Source organism: Dromiciops gliroides, chromosome 4 (assembly GCF_019393635.1).
Source record: "Dromiciops gliroides isolate mDroGli1 chromosome 4, mDroGli1.pri, whole genome shotgun sequence".
In the NCBI taxonomy this organism is placed as follows: domain Eukaryota; kingdom Metazoa; phylum Chordata; class Mammalia; order Microbiotheria; family Microbiotheriidae; genus Dromiciops; species Dromiciops gliroides.
Window position 1 is genome coordinate 103,957,434 of NC_057864.1, and position 23,782 is coordinate 103,981,215.

Consider the following 23,782-nt stretch of genomic DNA (forward strand, 5'->3'; position numbering starts at 1 on the left):
AGGGGGTGGGGGAGAGAGGAGGGGGGGAGGGAGAAAGAGAGAGAGAGAGTTCTTCTCTTGGGAGGGGGTGGGAGTGTGCCGCCTCAGGTAGCAAGAAAGTCTTGGCCAGGGCAAAGGAGGAAGTTAGGCGGTAGGTCACAACCTTGCCACAGCTTACTCCCAGGGTCCCCAACACCAGTCCCAACGGCTCCCTACTCCAGCCTACCACCAATGACAGCTTTCAGCAGCCTGAATTGAAATAAACAGAATTCGGTCTTATCCGCTTGGTTTCACCCCGTAAGTCCCTAGACTGCAGCTTGCCACTCCGACATCTCCCTCCGCCTTTCTTTAGTTTTGTTGTGCTGCCTCAGACTCCTCGCCCAACGTCAGCAGCGGTGGCGGCGGAGGCAGCTGTAGGGGCAGCAGCAGGGTCAGAGGCAGGAGCAGCTGCAGGAGTAGTAGACCGAAGCCGCAGGAGTGCCAGAGGAAGGAGGAGCAGCAGTCCCAGCCACCACCTGCCATGGCTGCTCCACTTCCTACTCCCGGGCACGCTCCGCTCACCGCTCCCAAGGGCTTCCTTTTTTTTTTTTTTTGGTGAGGCAATTGGGGTTAAGTGACATGCCCAGGGTCAAACAGCTAGTAAGTGTCAAGTGTCTGAGGACGGATTTGAACTCAGGTCCTCCTGACTCCAGGGCTGGTGCTCTATCCACTGCACCATCTAGCTGCCCCCCTACTCTTTCTAAACTCAGAAAACACCACCCCCACCCAGAGCCTCCCCCTTCCCCACCCCAAATTATCAATAGCCCTAGAAATTCTCCTCAGAATACAACGGATGTTTGACAACTACCGGAGTAGAAGTTTTGGCCCTCTTCCTTTCTTCTCTCCCCCCCCCCCCAAGCCTAGACGTCTCCTCTCACGGACCCCCACCCTTCTCTCTCCCTTGTATCTTTTAGTTATTGGGGGGGGGGAGTGGATAGCCCTGCTTTCACCAGAAGAACGGCAGAGAGGGGAAACTTCAACATCAAGAAGGGAGGAGAATAGATAGATAGATAGATAGATAGATAGATAGATAGATAGATAGATAGATAGATAGATAGATAGATAGATAGATAGATAGATAGATAGATAGATAGATAGGTAGATAGGTAGATAGATAGATAGATAGATAGATAGATAGATAGATAGATAGATAGATAGACGGATAGATAGACAGATAGACAGATGATAAGTAGGTAGGTAGATAAATGAGTGCGTGAATAGATTAATAAATACAGAAATGAATAAATAATTAAATGGATGAATAAACAAACAAATAAATAAATAAATTCCCATGCACTCTTTATATAGATGGATCAGAGGCTTAAAAAAAAGTTTAAAATTGTGACTGTCGGGGTACCAGCAGGGTGAGTATTCCATCTTCCTAGTTCCCCTAAAATTCCGCCAAAATTTTGCTTTTTGGCTCATTGTTCGTCTCTTGTGATTAGTCCTTGATTCTCCCTGAGGAAATGTGCCTGTCTCAGGCTGAAAGCTGCCATTGGGGGAGGGAGGACTGGAAGGGGGGAGGGGAGACAAAGACAAAGAAAAATAGAGAGACATAGAGAGAGACAGAGCGACACAGAGAGAGAAGGAGGGAGCGAGGGAGGGAGAGAGAGAAAGCCCGGTTAGAGTTGGGGAAGAAGGAAGGAGGATGAATGGGGATGGGGATGGTTCGTGAACTATGTCCTAGCGACCCGCCTGAAACCTGTTTTCCCCGTACCTTGTGGACTTTGAACACTGGTGTGCGTACCCGGGCAGCTTCTCCCCTGCCAAACTTTCTGCTCCCGTTCAGGTGATGTCTCTTTCTCGCTTGCTCAGAATTCTTTGTGTTTCGCCACTTCCCTGGAAGTCTTCTTACAGGGGATCAGGGAAACCCTTTGCGAACCCTAACCTAGGTCCTCACTGCCAGTTCATTGTTCCTTCCTCCTTTACTTACTTGTCCTTGTCTCCCCAGTCCAACAATAACAGTAATAACAAATCCTCGTGGATGAACTTTCGTCAGGTTTGCTACCTTTCCCTGCCTGTTTTAAATTTCTATTTTGAGCATACACTTAAACTGTGCAGGAGTAAAGATGATGACCCATAGATGTGCCTAGAGATGTAGGAACCTTGGGGTCTATTTGTTTGAGTGTTTGTTTGTTGGGTGCATGAACAAATCCAGCAGTTCCCTTTTAAACTGGAGGCACGAAGAGTTTCCAATGACTTTTAGAGCACGTCCACCACGGCATTCCGTATTTAATAATTTTAATGTGCCACGGAGCGAACAACTTGTGGAGTTTGCCAGAATCCGTAAAATTAGCCTGGCATTGTCAGAAGAATTATACTGGCTCTCTATGGATGCAGTGGAAAAGTTACAGTTCACCCTTCCCACCCCACAACAAACACAGCGTGACTACAGAAGAGAGAGACCGTTCTTGGAAACAGTCTTCCTTCCATACTAAACGAGGGGGCTAAGACTTGACTTTTTTCTTTTTCGCGGTTTAGTTGTATTTGCAAGTTGACGGTTTGCATGATTGTTTAATCTGCATTTTAAGGCATCCAGAAATTTTTACTTAGTAGCGCTTAAATATTATCCTTTCTTTGTATACAGAACTCAGAGCAGCTTGGAGTTACTAGGAGAGTTTACTGAAGGCCGAGCAGATGGGCAAAACAGTAAGGGAGAGTTTAATTTTTGCAGATTATCACAGAGTAGATTCTCGATGCGTTTTCCCTATCTCCTTGCCCTAAGGGAAGAAAGTTTGTGCTTCACAATGATTGCGTGGGTTTGCCTCCATTCAAACATTCTTTCTTTGCCTCCTTCCTCCTTGAGGTGTGCGAGAAGATACTCAAACCGTTCAAGAATACTAATCCGAGGACAGCTGAGGAAGGTGTAGTTTCTTGCCTGGTGCAGTACAGAAGTGCAGAGACATGTGTTTTGGTTTCAAGACAGTTCCACGTGGAGGATCTCTCTGTCTGTCTTTCTCTGTTTCTCTCTCTGTGTCTCTCTCTCCCTCTCTGTCTCTGTCTGTCTTCTCTCTCCTCCCTCCCTCCCCTCTCTCTCTGTGTCTCTCTCTCTCTCCCCCCTCTTTTCTCTCTCTTCTGTCTCTCTCTCTATTTCTCTCTTCCCTTCTCTCTCTCCTCTTCTCTTCTGTCTCTGTCTCTCCTCTTCTCTTCTTCTTCTCTCTCCTCTTCTCTTCTCTCTATCTCTCTCTGTCTCTGTTTCTCTCTGTCTCTCAATCTCTCTCTGTCTCTCAATCTCTCTGTCTCTCAATCTCTCTCTGTCTCTCTCTGTCTCTCTCTGTCTCTGTCTCTCTGTCTCTCTCTCTCTCTCTCTCTCTCTCTCTCTCTGTCTCTCTCTCTCTCTCTCTCTCTCTCTCTCTCTCTCTCTCTCTCTCTCTCTCTCTCTCTCTCTCTCTCTCTCTCTCTCTCTCTGTTGTATACTTGTTCTATGTAAGGAGGTAACTGGATTCTCTGTGTTCAGACCCAGTGAGCTGTTGGCCATTAATTTGCCTTTCTGGCTGTCAATATAGACACTTCTAAAATCGGACACCTAAGAGAACCAACAGGTTAGATTTCACATTTAGGGCTCATATTTAACAGTTGTCTTTTCCCTTTACCTCTATCTGGCTCGCACCCAGTAATGAATGTAATTGACTGAGAGAAAATTATCTTCGAGAATGCGGCACTCTTATCAACTGCAACTGTTTGCATTCTCCATAGGTATTTGTAAATTTGAGCGTCAAACTCCAGCGGAATTTAGGTGGGAGCTTTAATAACGTTTAACACAACAGTGTAATGCCAATCCTAGGCTTCTGAAGTTTCATTTGAATTTAGGAGACTGACAATATTAAAGGGCGTTGGTACTGTTGTTTTTTAACCTATACGACTCAAGGGGTCGCTAACAAAGATTGTCTTATAATGCCTGATATTGAACAACAAAAAATACGTTCTTGATTTTTGTAGGAAGTTACCTCAAGCCCTAAGCGCCCCAAACGCGGTAATCAGAGACAGCCTTAAAAAAGAAAAATAGGGAAAATATTAAATAAATCTTTAATATTTGCCATAAACGATTTTAAGGAATAAATGTGTTCTTAATTATTCATGTATCTATTTTAGGTAAAAATTAAATATCCCAAGTAAGTGATAGAAAATTAAACTAAAAGGAAATGTGCAGTTTTATGAGGGATGGAATGACAGAAACCGTTGTGTATGTAACCAGGATACTAATTTTTATGGCGGCAAGAGAAAAAAAATTTAATGAGTGCCCTATGTTTATTATGGATTATATACCATAGAAATAGTTTGTACCAGATGCTTGAAAGGTTTAAGTTAATCATTCACAATTAAACTGCTAGACATTGTTGCACATGAAAGTTTATCTCAGTTTAGTCTTTACAACTAATACAATAATATTATTCTTTTTTTTAAAAAAAAAAAAAAGACCTATTTGTGGAGTGCCTTGAATGTCAGGCAAATTAGTCTGAACTTTGCTCAGGAGGTAATAGTCATTCAAGATTTTTGAACAGTTGAGTAGCACAAGATCTATTTCTTCCTTCCTTCCTTCTTTCCTTTCTTTTTTCTTTTTCTTTCTTTCTTTCTTTTTTTTTTTTTTTGGTGGGGCAATGAGGGTTCAGTGCCTTGCTGGGGTCACACAGATAGGGTCAAATGTCTAAGGCTGGATTTGAACTCAGGTCTTCCAGGGCTGTTGCTTTATCCACATAATATCTATTTCTAAAATAGATTATTCTTCTGAGACAGACAGATTACAAGGAGGAAAAAAGACTCATGAATTCAGAGGCTATTAAAATATTTCAGGCAAGTGGCAAGGGATCTATGTGTACTAGAATGGGGACAGTGAAAATAGGATGGTCAAATGTAGAGATTTTGTGGAAGTATAATTGTCAGAATTTGACAACTTATTATATGTGAGGACAAAAAAGTCAGAGATATGAACATGGTAGACTGGGGAAATGGTGGCACTATGGACAGAAATTGTGAAATCCAAATGGAGAGCAGTTTGAGGGGTAAAGAGAAGCTGGGTATTGTACATGTTGAATTTAAGGTGTCAATAGGACATCTAGTCAACAATGCCTTGAAGGGAAATGAAGATGTGCAGTCTAGCATTTCAATAAGAGGTCAGTGCTACACACACACACATATATATGTATGTATATGAGTAATCTGATTAAGATGATAGCTAAATTCTTGGGACAGAGTGAGATTTCCATGGTTATCTAGTAGAACACGGCTAATTATCAAAAGCAACAGAGAAAGGAAGATGAGGACTTGAAAAAAGGTCACTGAATTTGACAATGAGATCATCAGTGACTTTTTTTTTGTAAGGCAATTGGGGTTAAGTGACTTGCCTAGGGTCACACAGCTAGTAAGTGTGTAAAGTATCTGAGGCCGGATTTAAACTCAGGTCCTCCTGAATCCAGGGCCAGTGCTCTATCCACTGTGCCACCTAGCTGCCCCCATCAGTGACTTTTGAGAAAATAATGAGAAGGGAAAATTATTCTTTCCTCCAGGTAAACCTGTAATGGTGTTAATTTATGAGAAGGGAAGGGATAGGAAATGGGGAAAAGTGAGCAATCACTTTAAGATAGCATATGGTTATATTGTATAGAAAAGATTCAAAATGCTGTCCAAATTTAGAGCAAAGAATTAAAACTGCCAGTGATGGCTTTATGGAAGATGTGGATCATGAGTTGAGTCTTGAAGGAGAACAAGTCAGACTAGGTGGAAGCCCATTCCATTTCTGATATTCTATAGTTCTATGGTTGTAAGCTCAGACAACAGAAACAAAATAGTGGTTCTATTGGTCATTTTAGATTACAAGGCAAATAAAGCAATGACTTGCATATAACAAGATCAAATGCATCTCTGTCCAATAAATAAAGGGAAGTTTTCAAGAGAAGCTGTTTGATGATGGAGGAGAGGCTATTGAAGTGATTTTGGCAAGATGTGATGAGTTTTGAAATTAATCTGGGGGGCAGTGAGCAAAGCAAAAGAGCCATAGACAAGAGATGTAATGGAGGTAGAAATGGCAAAATTTGGCAAATGGTTGCCAAATGTGGAGTTTGAAGAATGAGGAATTGAGTGTGATTCCAAGATTACATACCTAGGAGACTGGGAGAATAGTGTTAACTTTGACTATAACAGGGAAATTTGAAAAGGGCATAGATTTAGGGTTAAAGATAATAAGTCCTAGCAAGGTGAGTTGGAGAAGTCTCTGGAACATCAAGTACAACAAATAGCTACTAATGCGGGATTGATGCTCAAGAGAGAAGCTCAAACTTGATTTATAGATGTGAAAGTCATCTGGTAGAGATGATAATTAAAACATTGGGGGGCAGCTAGGTGGTGCAGTGGATAAAGTACCAGTCCTGGATTCAGGAGGACCTGAGTTCAAATTTGGGCTCAGAAGCTTGACACTCAGTTGCCCTGGGCAAATCACTTAACTCTCATTGCCCCACTAAATAAAATAAAATAAAATAAAAAACACTGGTAATAGATAATGTCACCAAGAGATGATCTGTAGAGAGATAAGAGAAGAGGACTCAAGACAACCTTGCAAAATGCTCGCACAAAGGAGAAATTGTTTGGATAATAAGCCAACAAGAAGATTAAGGAAGAACAGGGGTAGGAGATTGTGTATCCATTAGGGAAAACAACAAGTAGAACAATTTTGTTGGAATGTAGAGAGGACAGCAAGCCTGAAAAGCTAGGCTGGAGCCAGACTGTGAAGTGATTTTAATGCCGAGCTGAGGAGTTTGAATTTTATTCTAAATACAACAGGGATGCACTCAAATTTCCTTATGTGGTTGAGTGAGGGGAATAGGGTGACATCATCAGATTTGTGCTTTTACATACATTATTTGGTCAACCAAATGGAGAACAAACTGGAGAAACTAGAAGCAAAAGAGCTAATGATAAGGCTGTTGGGATAGTCCGTGCAAGAAATTATAAGGGCCTGACCTTGGGCTGTCATTATGTAAGTGGAGAGAAGGGGACAGCTGTAAGAAATTTATGGAGGAATGATTTGATTTCTGCTTACTTAAACCTATAATACATGAATAGAATGCTTTCTGTTCACAGAGAAAACCTGTACATATATGCTACCTTAATATTAACACATAATTATACAAATGAAGTGATTTAGTTGTATGACTTGCATAGAAATTGGCCAGTTAAACTTCCTGAGCCTGACTTTTTTTTTTTTGGTGAGGCAATTGGGGTTAAGTGACTTGCCCAGGGTCACACAGCTAGTAATTGTTAACTGAGTCCAGATTTGAACTCAAGCCCTCCTGAATCCAGGGCCAGTGCTCTCTCCACTGTGCTACCAAGCTGCCCCTTTGAGCCTGACTTTTATATTAAATCTAAATTACTTCTAAGTGTTTGTTAAAATAGTTGGAATATGTAGTGTGGGGAACCCATCCTACTCATTTGGTCTTTCTCCTGATAATAGCCAAGTAACTAGAGAACAGAGCCAGGAGACCCATGATCTATTTCTGGTTTGGCTACTAGCACAACGTGTGATCGGAGGCAAACCAATAAAGTTCTTGTTAAGGAATGCAAAATGAGGTATATGCAATCCTCAATCACCTAGGCTAATGGATGGGGACAGAATGGATAAAATAATTCTATTTCCTTCCAGTTTATAAAAACTGTAAATATTTCTATTTTTTTTTTTTAGTGAGGCAATTGGGGTTAAGTGACTTGCCCAGGGTCACACAGCTAGTAAGTGTTAAATGTCTGAGGCCAAATTTGAACTCAGGTACTGCTGACTCCAGGGCCAGTGCTCTATCCATTGCGCCACCTAGCTGCCCCTCAAATATTTTCTTAATTCCCCTTTTCCCAATGAGTCAATCACATCTGTAACCCAAGTATTTTTTTTTCCAAAAAGGAACAAAGGCCAAACAAGACAAAGAATTTACTGATACACATGTCACTCCAAGAATTCTCCTAACAAAGTTCCCACACCCAATTTAATTACTTCCCTACTGTAAAAACACTTTCCATGTGCATTTATTCTAATAGTTTCAAATCCAAAACCAACACACTATAAAGCTAGCTAAATAAATGTATGAGATTAGCCTTAGGTTCCAGTGCAGGTGCCACTTTTTAAGGCAGTGTATCTACTTCATTTTATGCTGGTATTCCATTTTGTGTTCAGTTTTCACTTAAAACTTGTTTAGAAAAGAATTATTTGGTTGAGGCTGTGTTAGTATCTGTATGTGTGTGTGTGTGTGTGTGTGTGTGTGTGTGTGTGAGAGAGAGAGAGAGAGAGAGAGAGAGAGAGAGACAGACAGAGACAGAGACAGAGACAGAAACATGTTTCCATAAATGTGGCTTTCTAGTGTGATGAAATAATGAGATTTAGCAGACCCACCGGGAGATTAATCTAGACTGATTGAATCAAGTGAGAGTGATTAACTGCTGATTAGCCTACTTCAAGTTAACTGGATTGTAATCACGACTTGAGAACACCTTCAGAACCAATGGATTTGGATGACACCAACCAATCAGCTTGAAGCAGTGTATAAGGACCGCCTCTGTTCCAGACCTATAAAAAGCTTCCACAATCAGTTTGCTGGAGAGAGTTCGTGATTGAAGCAGAGGACTTGAGGAAGAACCAGACCAGGCTGGAACTCTAGGCTAAATAGGTTTTTTTCTTAACTTTCTGCGCTCCATGGGAATATCTGTATGCTTTAATAAATGTTTAATGCCCAAGGACTGGTGCTAAAGCTTCTAATTTAGGGTGACCACAATTTAGATTTTAAACATCACACTAGGTGTATTTGTGCTTTTCTATTCCTGTATGAAAGACAGGTACCTGCACACACACACACACACACACACACACACACACAAGTCATCCCTCCACCCCATCTTGCCTTTGTTTTTCATCTTAAATTCACAGGTTTCTGAATTAACAGATTTTCCCTCTACTTAAGGTCAGCTACAAATTCAGAAATCACATAATTCATTAATTTTGTTACTTTTTTGGTTGAAGTGCTAAATTATTTAAACAATATTGTTTGATTTTTAAAATCATGATTTTTTTAATTTTTTATTTTTTATCATAAAAGTATTTTATTATTTTCCAGTTACATATAAAGACAGTTTTCAACATTTGTTTCCGTGAGATTTTTAGTTCCAAATTCTTCTCCCTCCTTCCCTTCCCATCTCACTCCCCAAGAGAGAAAGCAATCTGATATAGGTTATATATGTACAATCACATTAAACATCTTTCTGCATTAGTCAAATTGTGAAAGAAGAAAGGGAAAAAACTCAAAAAAGAAAAAGAAAACAGCCAAAAAGTAGAAACAGTATGGTTCAATCTACATTCAGATTCCACAGTTCTTTTTTCTGGATGTGGAGGACATTTTCTATCATGAGTCCTTTGGAATTGTCTTGGATCATTGCACTGCTGAGAAGAGCCAAGTCTATCACAGTTGATCATCACACAATGTTGTTGATACTGTGTACAATATTCTCCTGGTTCTGCTCACTTCACTCAACATTAGTCCACTTAAGTCTTTCCAGGTTTTTCTGAAATCTGCCTACTCATCATTTCTTACAGCACAATAGTATTCCATTACATTCATATACCACAACTTGTTCAGCCATTCTCTATTCTTTGCCACCACAAAGAGAGCAGCTATAAATAGTATTGTATATGTTGGTCCTTTTCCCTTTTGTATGATCTCTTTGAGATACAGACCTAGTAGTGGTATTACTCAGTCAAAGGGTATGCACAGTTCCAAATTGCTCTCCAGAATGGTTGGATCAGTTTACAATTCCACCAACAATGCATTAGTGTTCCACTTTTTCCACAAATTCTCCAATATTTATTAAAAAATCATGATTTCTAAAATGAAAGATTCTTCTGTTCAGAATGATAAATCAATAGGGTAGATTATTAAATACCTCTATCATCACCACCACCACCACCATCACCACCATCATCATCAGGAAATGTTCCCCCACTTTTCCAAATCCATCTCTTCCTTTATGGCTCAATTTAGGTACTACTATCTATGAGCAGCCTTCCCTGATCCTCCCATCTTATTTTCTCCTTCTTCAAAATTCCTAGGATATTCTATGGATTGTATCTTTATTGTTACCTTCTGTTATGTTCATTTGGGTACATATCTAGACAGTTGGATGGTACAGTGGATAGAATATTGGAGTTGGAGTCAAGAAGAACTCAGTTACTTCCTTCTTCAGACTTACTAGCTTTATGACCTTGGGTAAGTAACCTACTCTCTGAAAATGGGCATAAAAATAGCACTTACCTTCCAGAGTTGTTGGTCAGCTAGGTGGTGCAGTGGATAGGGTACCACCAGGTCTGGAGTCAGGAAGACTCATCTTCCTGAGTTCAAATGTGGCCTCAGCCACTTACTGTGTGACCCTGAGCAAGTCACTTCACTTTGTGAGCCTCAGTTTTCTCATCTGCCAAATGAGCTGAAGAAGAAAATGGCAAACCACTTCGGTATCTTTGCCAAGAAAACCCCAAATGAGGTCAGAGAGATGGATCAAGATGGGGGCTGCACTAGCCTCAAGGGCTATGCCTGCTAAAAAGAAACCAATTTATTTGTTTTCTTACAGCAGCACAAGCCCTTTTCTGGATAAAAAAGTTAAAGCTAAAGGGATTAAGTATTGAGGAAAGCAAATCAGGGCAATTTGAATGGTCACAGGACATCTATGCCACAGGAAGTGTTTGCCCTTGGGTAAAAATTCACCTTAACACCAAACAGGTAAAGGTCATGGGCATGGAAGCTCTATGTCTGAGCCAGCCTTTCCTTGGTACTTGGTAGTCCCTACAATGGCACTAAACCCCAGTGATTTCCCTTAGATGTCTCCAACTCAACATGTCCACAAGAGAACTCATCATCTTTCCCTCCAAACCCTCTTCTCTTTCCTATTATTGTCCAGGGCACCACCAAGTGTACAGTCACCCAGGTTGACAGTCTGTCATCCTCAATTCCTCACTCTCACTCAGTTATACCAATCAGTTGTCCAATTTTCTACTTCCCTTCTACAGTATATTCCCTTGCCTTCACTCACAGAGCCACCACCCTAATTCGGGCCCTCATCACCTCTAGACTATTGTAACCCTTCTAAGTGGCCTAATCTCAATCTCAATCTCAATTTCAATTTCAAGCGCTCTCTGTCTCTGTCTGTCTGTCTCTCTTGCATCCTCCATTCAATTGCCAAAATCATTTTCCTTAAGTTCAGGCTTGCACCCTCTCTCCCCCACCAAACTCCAGTGGCTCACTATTATCTCTAAGATCAAATATAAACTGTAAGGTCTTCACAACTTGCTCCCTTGTCTTTTGTCTTCTTGTACACTATTCCCCTCCTACTCTCCTAGCACTCTGCAATCCTGGCTGTTGCATCTTGTCTTCGCTTTTGCAGTGGCTGACACAACCCCCCCCCCCCCCATCTTGGAATGCTCTTCTCTCCTCTCCTCTGCCCGGAAGAAGCAGGTTAAGTGGTTTTAGTGGATAGAGCGATAGACCCAGAGTCAGGAAGATCCTAGTTCAAATGGGGCCTCAGATACAAGCTGTGTGAGCCTGGGCAAGTTTACACTGCCCCAACTGTAAAATGGGAATAGCACCTTACCTCCCAGAGGATTATGCTTAGCATGGTGCCTGGCATGTAGTAGATTGTTCAGGCTTTTTTTCAGTCATATCCAATTCTTCATGACCCTATTTGGGGTTTTCTTGGCAAAGATACTGGAGAGGTTTGTCATTTCCTTCTCCAGCTCATTTTACAGATGAAGAAATGGAGGCAAACAGGGTTAAGTGACTTGCCCTGGGTCACACAGCTAGTCAGAGGCTGAATTTGAACTCAGGTCTTCCTGACTAGGTGCCCCTGAATGTAGTAATACTTGTTTCCTTTCTTTGAATTCCTGACTTGCTTCATGTCAAATGTTTCTGCCTTCAGGAGGCTTTTTCCAGTTCTCCAGCTGCTAAGGCTTTCTACCTCAGATCTAGCCTACGTATCTGGTTTGCTCCTATGTCTGTATAGTCATCTCTCTTTCCCCTACCCCCAGAATGTAATATCCTTGAAGGCCAGTATTGTTGTACATCTTGCCTTGGAATCTCCAGTGCCTGGCACGAGACAAGCACTTAATAAATGCTTGTGGACTGATCTAAGTGATCAGGGACACCACCTCCAAACTGTGGAGTAGGAAAGAAAAATTTAAACCCACAGTATAGATGCATATGAGGCAGAAACTTTTTATTAAGGTGGAGACAGAATTTCTAGCTAAAAAAAATATCAACGTACAATCATTCTGTTCAAACATCTAACAACGGGAAGAAGCATTAATGCTGGAAACAATTACAGCAAATTTTAACAGGTGCAGAACCAAAGCAACTTTGGTGATGATCTGGGCTTTCCCCTGGAGCACAGGGCACTGGGGCTCCCAAGCGCTCATGTAAAACTGGGAAGATGGGTGAGACAGGGCAAGTTTGGCAGGAAACAAAGCACATCGGATTTCTCTTCCCCACAGATTCTATGGGGATCCCATGGTTGGAGGCAGGAGTCTCTCCCAAGAAGGTTAGCATTGCTGTCAGGCTTGCAGACTTCAAGGAATGGTGCCAGACTATTATATTTCTGCCCCGATCTCTCTTTTGGAAGTTTTCAGCAAACAGTAAACAGCTATCCTCATCAGCACAGCTACAATTACCCCCCCTGAAATCCCCATCCCCAGTGCTACCCAAACCTTTCTATTCAGCAATGACTGTTGGGGATGGATATGTGTATCGAGATCCAGCTCCATCCCCTTATCTATTAATTTCTGCCCCTCGGTCAGGGACCGATCAAAGTTGAGGTTCACCAAGTTGGCCGGAATGACCCTCAGTGCAAAGTAGACTCTCTTGACAAACCTCAAGTTCTTCAGCAGTTGGACATCACACTTATAGGTGCCTGAATCACCCTCTCGGGCAGGATTGAGCATCACAGAATGGATGTTGCGCCGAAAAGGTTTAAACAACTCATCGTTGGTGGAGATGATGCCACGGGCAAACATCCAAGTGAAACGGAAAGCTTCATGCCCATACAGGAGGATGTCTGAACTCAGACAGGTCAGCGCAAATTCCTTCCCAACAGCAACGGTGAAGTGGACCATCCCACAAATCCAATTGGTCAAGCATTCAGTCTGGTGAGTCTCACATTTCCTCCTGACACCATCAGGGCCCACCTCACAGGTGCTCTCCTTCTTATAACCCAGGCCACAAGTGACTGTGCAGGGTGTAGCATTGACGATCACTCTCCCATGAGCCAATGTCAAGTTTTCAGGGATTCTCAATACTTGGCGGGATGTCACTATTATAGGTTGGGAGAAAACAAATGCCAGTGTTCCAAGGATGAAACCAGTGTCTAATGTCTTCATGCTTAAGTGAGAACCTTCACTGACCTTCAGTCAACAGCCCACGAGGCCATTTTGGGTAAACATTAATTAAAAACCTTTCTGAACTTCCTGCTAAATTCTCTTCATTTTCACATTCTAAATTTCGATGACATATCTTCCAGAGTCAAAAGAGGTGTTTTTCCAAAAGTAGAATGTGACCTAATAAACAAAATTCCAAGCTTTAACAACAAGAGAGCATGCAATGCAAAACAAACCATATGAAATATTAATACTTATTGTTACTGACCATTTTACCATGCTTCAGATATCCCTTTCATATCCTTGCAACTAAATGGGGTTTCTTTGGAAGAAAAGCAACAAAAGACTTCATAATTTGAAGTGAATTTTAAATTACTATGACTGCTGGGACAGCTAGGTGGCGCAGTGGACAAAGCACATGCCCTGAATTCAGGAAGACCTGAGTTCAAATCCATCCTCAGACACTTGACACTTACTAGCTATGCGTCCCTGGGCAAGTCACTTAACCCTCATTGCCCGCCCCCCAAATTACTATGACTGTAATAGAAAGCAGTGTTGGGGCAGCTAGGTGGCACAGTAGATAAGAGCACTGGCCCTGGATTCAGGAAGACCCGAGTTCAAATGCGGCCTTAGACACTTGACACTTACTAGCTGTGTGATCCTGGGCAAGTCACTTAACCCTCACTACCCCACCAAAAAAAAAAAAAAAAAAGGGCAGTGTACTTTCCCACTACTCCTGGAACTCTGAACAGGATCTATAAATAACAGTTTCTAGGTACCCAATTAGCTGCCCCAAAACAATTATTACTCCTTAAATTTGCAAGAAACACTAATGTGCCTTAAAATTAAAAAGATCCTAAAATTCTCTTGTATTGAATACTGGAATAGTCAGACTACCTAGGTTGTACATGTGGCTCTACTAACAAGCTATGAAACATTAGGCAAGTCACTTAAATCCATCAGTCTGTTTTCTCAAGTTTAAAAAAATACCATTTGCTCTGCCTGCCTAACAAGGTTGTTGAGGATCAAATCTCAAGTGGGAAAGGATTCGATAAATTTATTAGGAATACAGGCCCTTAACCAAGATTTTATAAGCCAATCCCTTCTTTTTTGCAGAGGCCCAGAGAGATGCAGTTTGCTCAAGGCTACAGTGAGGCTACTAGAAATAAAAGTAAAAATTGGTGGAGACAGAGGCTGAAATACCATTTAAGAATCAATGTTTATCAGCAAAACAAGGATATTTAATGTAATTACCATTTTCCTTTCTCTGTACTTTTATATCCCAAAAGTAATGAAGTTATTTTCTATTTGAAAGGAAACTTAATTCGCCCAGACTTTTTGCTGCTTTGCTTTAGTCCTTGAACAGCAGTGGACGGGGTATGCTTATGACAAGGTTGCTGTGAAACAGTTATGATGTCACAGAAGGATTCTCAGAGTCACAGTAATGGGAAAGGTTAAAGAGGAACATTTTAAAGTGAACATTCAGTTTGGAGAAGCCTTGAGGTATTTACAAAATGTGGGCTTTTTTATTTTAAATGAAGCATCCTATTCAGATGTGATGAGTTGTTTAGTTTATATAGCTTATTTAATTGAAAGAAAGGTGACAGTAGTGGCAGGAAGAGACCCAAGTTTATCTTCAAATTGATACTTTATATTTAGATAAGGATAAGATGTCCAAACCAGGAGACCTTTAGGACTGAAAAAGATGATTTGTTTTGGAAAACTGAAGTTCAGAGGTAGGAGAATGAACTATGTTACCTTCCAGACCTATAATTTCAACATCCCTTCATAAACCGAGGCCCATGTCTTCTGTACAGCAAAACAAAATGGCAGACACACTGAGGAGCAACTGCTGTTTGTAAACAACTATGAACAACTGTTCTTTAAGTAAAACAATTGTCTTTATTTACAAAGCATCAATCACTTTAGCAAGAACTATTCAAGTGACCAATTTTCATCTTTTACAAAACTACAGAGCATTTAAAACCTTAAAAAAAAGTGACGAGAGGGAAAACACACACACATATGGGGAGATGAAAGGAGGGAAAAATATACATATACTATACAAATGGAGAAGCAGTCAAATGAAACAGACATGAAAACAGACAAATGAAACGGACAGCAAGTGTGAAGAATGGAAGGAAACATTTGAGTCACAAAAACAAATCCTGAAGATGTTGTCAAGGGCCAACTTAAAGGAGCTTAGATTGGTACTCTCAGATTTGGATAGGGAAATACCTCAATACCCAAGTACCCAGGCAAGGAAATTCAAATTACAAGGTAGATGGTGACAGGGTGGAAAAGCATTTATGTGAACTGGCAGACTAATACAGAATACAATCCAAAGAAATGACAGTGTTCCTAATGATGTAAAACAGAAACGTGTCCAGTAGTCCACACAATTACCTCTACTACCGAGTAACTCATATAAAAGTAGTCTGGGTAACAAGAGTTTCTGGAAAGAATAGTTACATCAAAGAACATGGATTTTTTGTCACATACCTTGAAAAATGGACCTTTCTCTTACATGAACAAGTGAAATGGGAAGGAAGGCTCTTTCAGACTTTTTTTGTTTCTCCTACTGTCCCTCAAACATCCTATCAAATAACCAGGTTTATCTCTTTCTTGGATCATCTACAGGCTCAGGTGGGTTCCTCCTCATGCTATAGTGCAAACAGTTCTAAAGCTTTCCTCAAGAAGTTAACAGAAAATACTAACTTCAAATTAAAATAGATATATCTAGATGAATGCTACACCCAGGGCTATGGATCCTCATTCCACATTTTGCTTTCCTAAAATGAACTTTTGAGACAATAAGTGACAAGACATAAACAGAACAGGCAAGATGATGTACATGGGTTCACAAAGGACCAGAAATGGAAGTGGAAAGAACTCTGGGCAGTCTTCAGAAATCCAAAGGTTTCTCATGTGCACACATATTTAATGTGCCACTCTTGTTCAATGAATGGTGGTGAAGAAGCCGAGACAACTGAGAAGCCTTTCACAGAAATGAAGTGACCAAAAGAAAATGTTAATAGAGGAACTGTAGATAGGAAACTGAAACTGCTCACCAACACAGACACAGGCAGGGGCAACACTGATGTTTTTTTAAGGGAAGGGCAAATCCATGGACAGTGATGAAAAAAATTTCACTTTGAACTTTGATTTGAACTACATTGCTGCATCTGATTTTGGAAAGCTCCATTTTAGACCTTGCATAGCTACTTTTTCATAAAAGAAGGCTCAGAGACACCTCTGTTTGGTTTCTTCTCTAATAGTGCTATGTACACATGACGGCCAAAAAAAAAAAAAATCCCTCATGCGCTACTTTGCCCGGGACAGGTGAAACTACCTGTCTTCAGAAACATGATTTGGAGAGATTAAATCGATGCTGAGGGCTAAAATGGAAAAAACAAAAAGTTTTTTAGAAGAGAACATTTTACATCCCAACTTCTTGGGGAAAAGGTTCTATGACAGTCAAATTGGGTTTCTTATCTATGTCTTCCCTTTCTCATGGCTCTACATTTTCCTGAGCTTTTCAGATTAGAAGCACTTCGTTTTCTTGCCTGTTCTTAAAAAGAATGCTCTAACATGGAACACAGGCCTTTACATGCTGAGTGGGTTAGGAGACAAAGGAGAGAAAGTATGCAACAGATCCTTTTCTATGAGACAACAGCAGGGAGAGGAAAAGTTACGCAGAAGAACAATTCACTTGAGGACATGCGCTAAGGGATGAGAGGGAACAGGAGAGGGGAAAGGGCACATCAAAATGATGTTTAGTTAAGAAAGGTCATACAAAGGAAACGTAGGCGTTGTTCCCGCAGCATAACTAAGCAGAGAAGCATTCCATCTAAATGAGCCAGGAGTCCCGTTCACATCTTTGCAAGTCCTCTTTTCCTGAGTCTATTTGGAGTTATGCTTTGAGAGGGAGGAAGGGCTGGGGAGGGTCACTCTGCTTTCATAATTCACTTCATTCAAAAATAAGCATCACTCCTTCCACCTGCTGAAAGAGGCGGAGAACTTGGTTTTAAATCAAAGTCAGTCTCATCTGTCCGAGTGCAATGTCCGAGGCTGCATGACCACAGAGTGGGCAAAGAATGGAGAACTCCCAATGTCGTCTTCATAAGAGCTCTGAGATTGCTCCCCCTGCTGGAGAGATTAAGATGGAAAAGGTTCCATTAGTATCAATTCATCCCAGTTACTGGTAAGAATGGAGAGCTTGACAGATAAGATGTGGTACAAGCATAAGCATAAGTGGGCAAAATACTATTTTCCTGATCTAGAAAAAAAGATTTGTAAACTCTTGGTTACCCTTCAGAGACCCACCAATAACCAGAACCCCATTTTAGAAGTAAGAGTGCTCATTATGTTGACAAAGTGGGAAGAGCATCACTGGCTCTGGAGTCAGAGCCTGGCTCCAAATCCTATCACTTAGGTTCACTGCCTGTGTGACCTTGGGCAAGTCACTTCCCCTAATATCAGTCTGTAAAAGGAGGTCAGACTAAATGGACTCTGAGGTCCCTTCCAGATCTATAGCTATGGTCTATGACCTTTCTACACCCTTTTCCACCAGGGGAGCAAAGTTGTTTCACTTGAATTTTTACCTTTTCTTCCAAACTCCCAACCACATTTACAATGATATGTGATCCAAGGCAAGCAGTGAGAAAGGAGAGGAAAAGCTAGGGAGCCTCACAATTAGCATCTAAATAGTTACTTCCTAAATCACCAACCAAGAGTTAGTTAGTTAGGCCCTTTCCAAAGGCCTCAGAACACACTACTTATGGAGCATCCTTTAATCACCCCAAACTTCACCTCTGCAGAAGTGTCCACAAGGCTCTTACTCATTTACTAATAAAACAGCAAACAGAATTCTAACTCTTCAAATGAAATGAGCATTTCCATGATTAATAGAAGCTGTTCAGTTTCTAGGGACATCCTTAAACGGACAGCTAAGGATACTGGCAAAGAAGTGCAGAAAAAGAACAAAGTTAAACTGTCCCTGTCCCACACCATAGTGGGGAGAAGGAAAAGTGGGCTTTAATGTCACTTGAAGAAAAAGTCATTTAAAAAAGAAGATTCATGCTAGGATGTGAGGGAACCGACCCATTTACAGAACTGACTCAGAAGGTTAAGTTTCAACTTCAGAACGACACAGCTGGATATGGCATATATTGGCACCAAAGACTATATTTACATTTGCTGAAGAACAGACTGATGTTAAAACAAGATTCAAGCTGAATCATCTAACTGAATGTCACACTGTTAGAAATTCAGTTTATACTTCTTTCAATTCAGAAGGAACAGGAGGTTTTGATACCACCTTCCCTTATATAGCACAACATGAAGAAAATAGTCATGTATCTCTTAAGGCGAGAATAAAAAACTCTAAGATGAATGACAGACTCCACAGGTCCTTGTCACTGTGAGAATGGTTTTACTCATTCTATTCTGAGTCCCTTTGCTGTTACTGCTCAAAGGAGACCAAAACAAACAAAAAACCCCACACCCAAAACAAAATCACACCCACAAAACCAAAACCCCAAACCCAAACTTCAGGCCACCAAATAAACCAAAAACCCTGTAGACAATTACAGAATTCAGATATCTTCCTCATGAATGTTCATTACCAGATCCCAGAAATTGGGTTTTCTGGATTTAGATCAGTTTTCACCAATAACATTACAGCTAACTCTTAATTAAAGAAATGACTTGATCGGGGCAGCTAGGTGGCACAGTGGATAAAGCACTGGCCCTGGATTCAGGAGGACCTGAGTTCAAATCCAGACTCAGACACTTAACACTTACTAGCTCTGTGACCCTGGGCAAGTCACTTAACCCTCATTGCCCTGCAAAAAACAAAACAAAACAAACAAACAAAAAAGAAATGACTTGATCAAGTCAACTGTATTAAGAATAACCATTTAAGGGGCAGCTAGATGGCGCAGTGGATAGAGCACCGGCCCTGGAGTCAGGAGTACCTGAGTTCAAATCTGGGCTCAGACACTTAACACTTACTAGCTGTGTGACCCTGGGCAAGTCACTTAACCCCAATTGCCTCACTTAAAAAAAAAAAAGAAAGAAAAAAAGAATAACCATTTAAGATGGTCAATGTACTACCTCATACAGAGTCTCCTTCTGAAGATAGTTTGAGTTTTATATCCTTATTCTCCTGAATGCACAATACAAGTCCACTGAGACAAATAAGCAAGAAAACATAAGCAGAGCAGACAAGATGATGAGCAACAGGGGTTACAGAAGACCAGCAATGGAAGTGGGAAGAACTTGGGGGGAGGTGGGTGGCACGGCAAGAAAAGCAGCAGCTGCTCCCAAGGACACAGACAATTAGGTACAACACTAAGGGTGTCTACAATACAGTAAAACTTAGGCAGTGGAGCTCAGAACATGCCACTCTGGTGCATGACTCCCAATGTCATTTCAAGACTACTATCATTTATGCTGAGCTGAAATTTTCTACACTCTCCAGGTAGCCATGAAAGAGGCACATAGAATCAAAAATAACCCTTTCGACCAAACATCAAATTTCAGAAGGATCCATGCAGTAGTTTTGATTCTGTTCAAATGAACAGGGCTTGTGATTTCATCTCTGATGAGAACTGCTGGTGAGAAACCCAGCTCTACCAATGCAGATGGGCATCTCCTCTGCCATCTTGTCTTAGAGAGGTGCCTGGTGCCCTGTGAGATTGTGACTTGCCCAAAGTCACACAGCCAGGATGGGTCAGAGGTGGAACTTGAACTTACATCTTACTGATTAAAAGGCTGACTTTCTATCCACTACACCATGCTACCTTTCTAGCCTGAATAATAATATTATTCCCTTCTTTTTTAAAGTCCATCAAATATTAAGATCACAGGATTGGTCTCATAATAGAAGCTGTTGTTTATTTAACATGCACTCTGGACTGCAGGGGAAGAACACACCAAATTAATAGAAGCTATACCTAGTCAGAAAAACTGGAATATTTCCCCAAACTGTTCTAAATGAGGGCTTAGGAAAAGTGGCCTTATTAATATATAAGAAGAAATTCAAACGGTTCCTTTGGTTTAGGATGAATTTGTTTTCCCTACAATACATAAGACTTAGTTTAGATAGAGAGATAAACTCCTAATAAAAAAGGGCCATCCCTCCCAAATTTCGAATACCATGAAAGTGAGATGGCCCATCGACTGACAAAGCCAGTTTCAAAAGGCTTAGGCGTTAAGATCTTACACGGACACTGCAGCCTCTACATCCCAGTAGCTGCTTTTCTGGTCAGCTCCTCCCAGGTTTTCTCCTCCCATTTTCGGGTCCTGACATCATGATGGTATGTACCTCAACAACTTCATCTTCCTTCCTAGCCATTCTGGAGTGTACAACCACCAACTTCATTATTGGCACTGGGCTACTAGGGGGGAAAAACAAACAAACAATGCTGGGACTTTGGCAAAAGGTTCCATTTGGCTTCCTGCCTAAATTTTTGTTTCTTTTACTCAGAGTAAAAACTTGGGAATAAACAGAGATAAGGAAAACAAACAAAATATGGCTTCTCCTGCCCTCGGCAGCAGCTTAACCCTTTGGGAGTGAATGCCACTGGTAGGTAAAGAAGGGAGGGAGGAGTGAAGAGCTGCGGTCAGGCGTCGGGGGCTGGACAAAGCAAGGCCGCCGCTGCGCAAGCCGGGCGCGCCCACCACGGATCCTTACCTGTCAGGGGCTGGCTGGGCTCCGCCTGCACTCTACCCTTCGCTGCTCCTTCCAGAGGTAAACCTCTGTCCCCTTTGTAGAGTTTCGGTTTAAATGGAGAATCTTTCTCTTTACCTTTTGATCCTTTCGGCCGGCCTGCTTGCTTCTTCTTCGATTTGCCATCCCCCTTCACCCCCAGTAGCGGATGGACTTCTGCAAAGGAACAAATGGGAATGGGAAGGAGTCCACACAAACCAATCCAAATCTCCAGCCCACTACCAAAAACAGTGTACAGGGTGCCACTGCCAATCAGGAACTTTGTGTCTGTGTTCAAAAGATGAGGCTAAATCTGCCCGAGTTCTTACCTTTTATAGAACTGTGAAAGGTGGGGAGCCATGAGTTGAGGAAAAGCTACTCATCAAAAAAAAAAAAGCCAAACCCAGCCAGTTTCTCAAGAAGAAGGCTGCAGAGTATAATAACTCAAATGGAGGCTATGGTCCACGTTACCATATATTGTGGGGAAAAAAAAAAGATGCAACCACAGGCTTGATTCTAACCACTCTGGTGGAGTAAGAAGAAAATGCATCAGGGAATTAGGAGGTCTGGCCAAGCAGCTGTGTGACTATAGGTAAGGGATTTCTCACTGGGCCAAAGGAAAATGCTGGTGTTATACCAGACAATTCTTCATGTTCCCTAAAGCTTAGACATTTTCTTGATAATATAAATGTTGAGAAGGGAGGGGCAACTCAGTGACCCAGTGGATAAAGCACCGACCCTGGATTCAGGAGAACCTGAGTTCAAAGTTGGCCTCAGAAACTTGACACTTACTAGCTGTGTGACCCTGGGCAAGTCACTTAACCCTTATTGCCCTGCCAAAAAAAAGAGAAGGGAAGATATACATGTTTTTTGCAGGCATTTAAGGGCCAGATCAGTAAGAAAGGTTGCTTAGTCATAGTACAAAGGTGGATGCTAAGGGAAAAACCTGTCCTGATATGACAAACATAATCAAATACTCAAAACAAGGTATTGCTAAATTAAGATTACATTTGTAGCTAACACTAATAACTGTTCTTTCATGAGACCAACCAGAGGCCCACTCTGAGCTAGAAGCTTACTAGCCTGCTGGCCAACATTTGGCTCCAAGTTCACTATAAGAAGGCAGTCCCTACTGATACCGTAGGTACTTTAGGAAGAAAAAAGAGGCAACCAAGACGGTCATTCATGTAGCTGAGTGAACAGTCATCTCTTAGGCACCAGAAGAAACAGGCCTCACCATCATTAGGTACTCCTTGAAGTTCAATGTTGGTTGTTTTGGTTTTCTTCTTTGGTGGCTGGGGTCCATCTGCTGAGGACTGTCTCTTCTTCTCTGAACCAGCTCCTTCTTCCATCAATGAAGTTTGGACAGCATCAGGTGGGGGCCCATAAGGATTTTCCTCTGGGTCTTCTACCTCAGGGGCAATGGGTAAGTATAACAAAGCCTTTGAATCTTCCAGCTCCTCATCACTGTCAGGGAGGGAAAGAAAGAGGGTAGGGAAAAAACAAGGTACTTAAAACCACGTGTAGTTTTAACCAACAAATATTTATTAAAAACCAACTATGAACAAGGCACATAATCAGTTCTTAAGACATAAGGCAGGGACTCTCCCTAAGTCAGGATCAACTCTCCTAGGCAAGAAAATGAACAAGAAAGCAAGTGTCTAAAATCTCAAAGGAGATGAGGAGGAAGTGATGGCTCAGGGAAGTTCAGTGGCAGAACACTGATAAGTAATTAAGAACAAAAGGTAGGAGGAGCCCAAGATGTTCTACTATTTTTTTTTCTGGTGGGGCAATGAGGGTTAAGTGACTTGCCCAAGGTCACACAGCTAGTAAGTGTCAAGTGTCTGAGGACGGGTTTGAACTCAGGTCCTCCTGAATCCAGGGCCAGTGCTCTATCCACTGCGACACCTAACTGCCCAATGCTCTACTTTTGAAAGCAAATACATAAGGCCATTTGTGCTCACCTGCTACAAAAGGCAGCTATAGGATCTACACTAGTGACATCTACTTCTTCATCTTCTGCAGCATCAGCACCTACAATACAATTAAAAGGAGAATAGATTTAAATGAAAAAATGAAGACTCAGATTAATATCTTAAATAAAACTATCACCTATTTTCTCATCTATAAAATGGAAATAATATACTACAATGCATTTCAGGTTTGTTGTGTGGAAAGTGTTTTGGAAACCTTCAAGTGCTCCACAGGATGTGAGCTGTAAGTGCTATGTGAGCATGAGGTGTAATTACAAATACTATCAGTGTAATCTAAGATTAATTTCTCACCATGTACCGGCTCATCACCTACATAGTTTCTCTTATAATACAAAGTAAAAGGTATAGCAAATCTGAGGTTGATGGCTGAAAAAGATACTCAGTCCTGAGGCCCAGCACTAGCAGATGACATTGTGATGATCTGCAGCACTTTATAAGTCACTTGACATATTTTGTATTCTTAGAAGAATGAAACCTACCAATCACACATTTGAGTACACAAGCACCTTGAGTGTGTGTAGCCCTGTGCTAATTACTGTCAAGGATACAAAAAATAGGACAAAGTCACTGCCTTCAAGGAGGCTCCTATCACATTCATGCATGTGGGATGAGATTTCACCCTTGGAATTCAGACATACAAAGCTTGTGTATGACACAGGACCTTCCAAGAATTCA

General features: G+C 41.4%; 2 protein-coding genes across 2 annotated transcripts in view; both read right to left on the bottom strand.

Annotated features, from left to right (window-relative positions):
* Positions 1-12,243: 12,243 nt before the first annotated feature.
* Positions 12,244-22,391, bottom strand: TMEM81 (transmembrane protein 81). Its single transcript, XM_044005141.1, has 3 exons — positions 22,351-22,391; positions 21,213-21,290; positions 12,244-13,579 (listed from the first exon to the last, which is right to left on the bottom strand). Exon 3 carries the CDS (start codon positions 13,400-13,402, stop codon positions 12,617-12,619), a length of 786 nt encoding a protein of 261 aa, XP_043861076.1. The 5' UTR covers positions 13,403-13,579; positions 21,213-21,290; positions 22,351-22,391; the 3' UTR covers positions 12,244-12,616.
* The window catches only part of RBBP5 (RB binding protein 5, histone lysine methyltransferase complex subunit), a 40,784-nt gene continuing 31,101 nt past the window's right edge, over positions 14,100-23,782 (bottom strand). The window contains 4 exon segments of the mRNA XM_044005142.1: positions 14,100-17,548; positions 21,213-21,290; positions 22,351-22,580; positions 23,078-23,147. Of these exon segments, the coding sequence (XP_043861077.1) occupies positions 17,520-17,548; positions 21,213-21,290; positions 22,351-22,580; positions 23,078-23,147 (407 nt within the window). The 3' untranslated portion in view covers positions 14,100-17,519.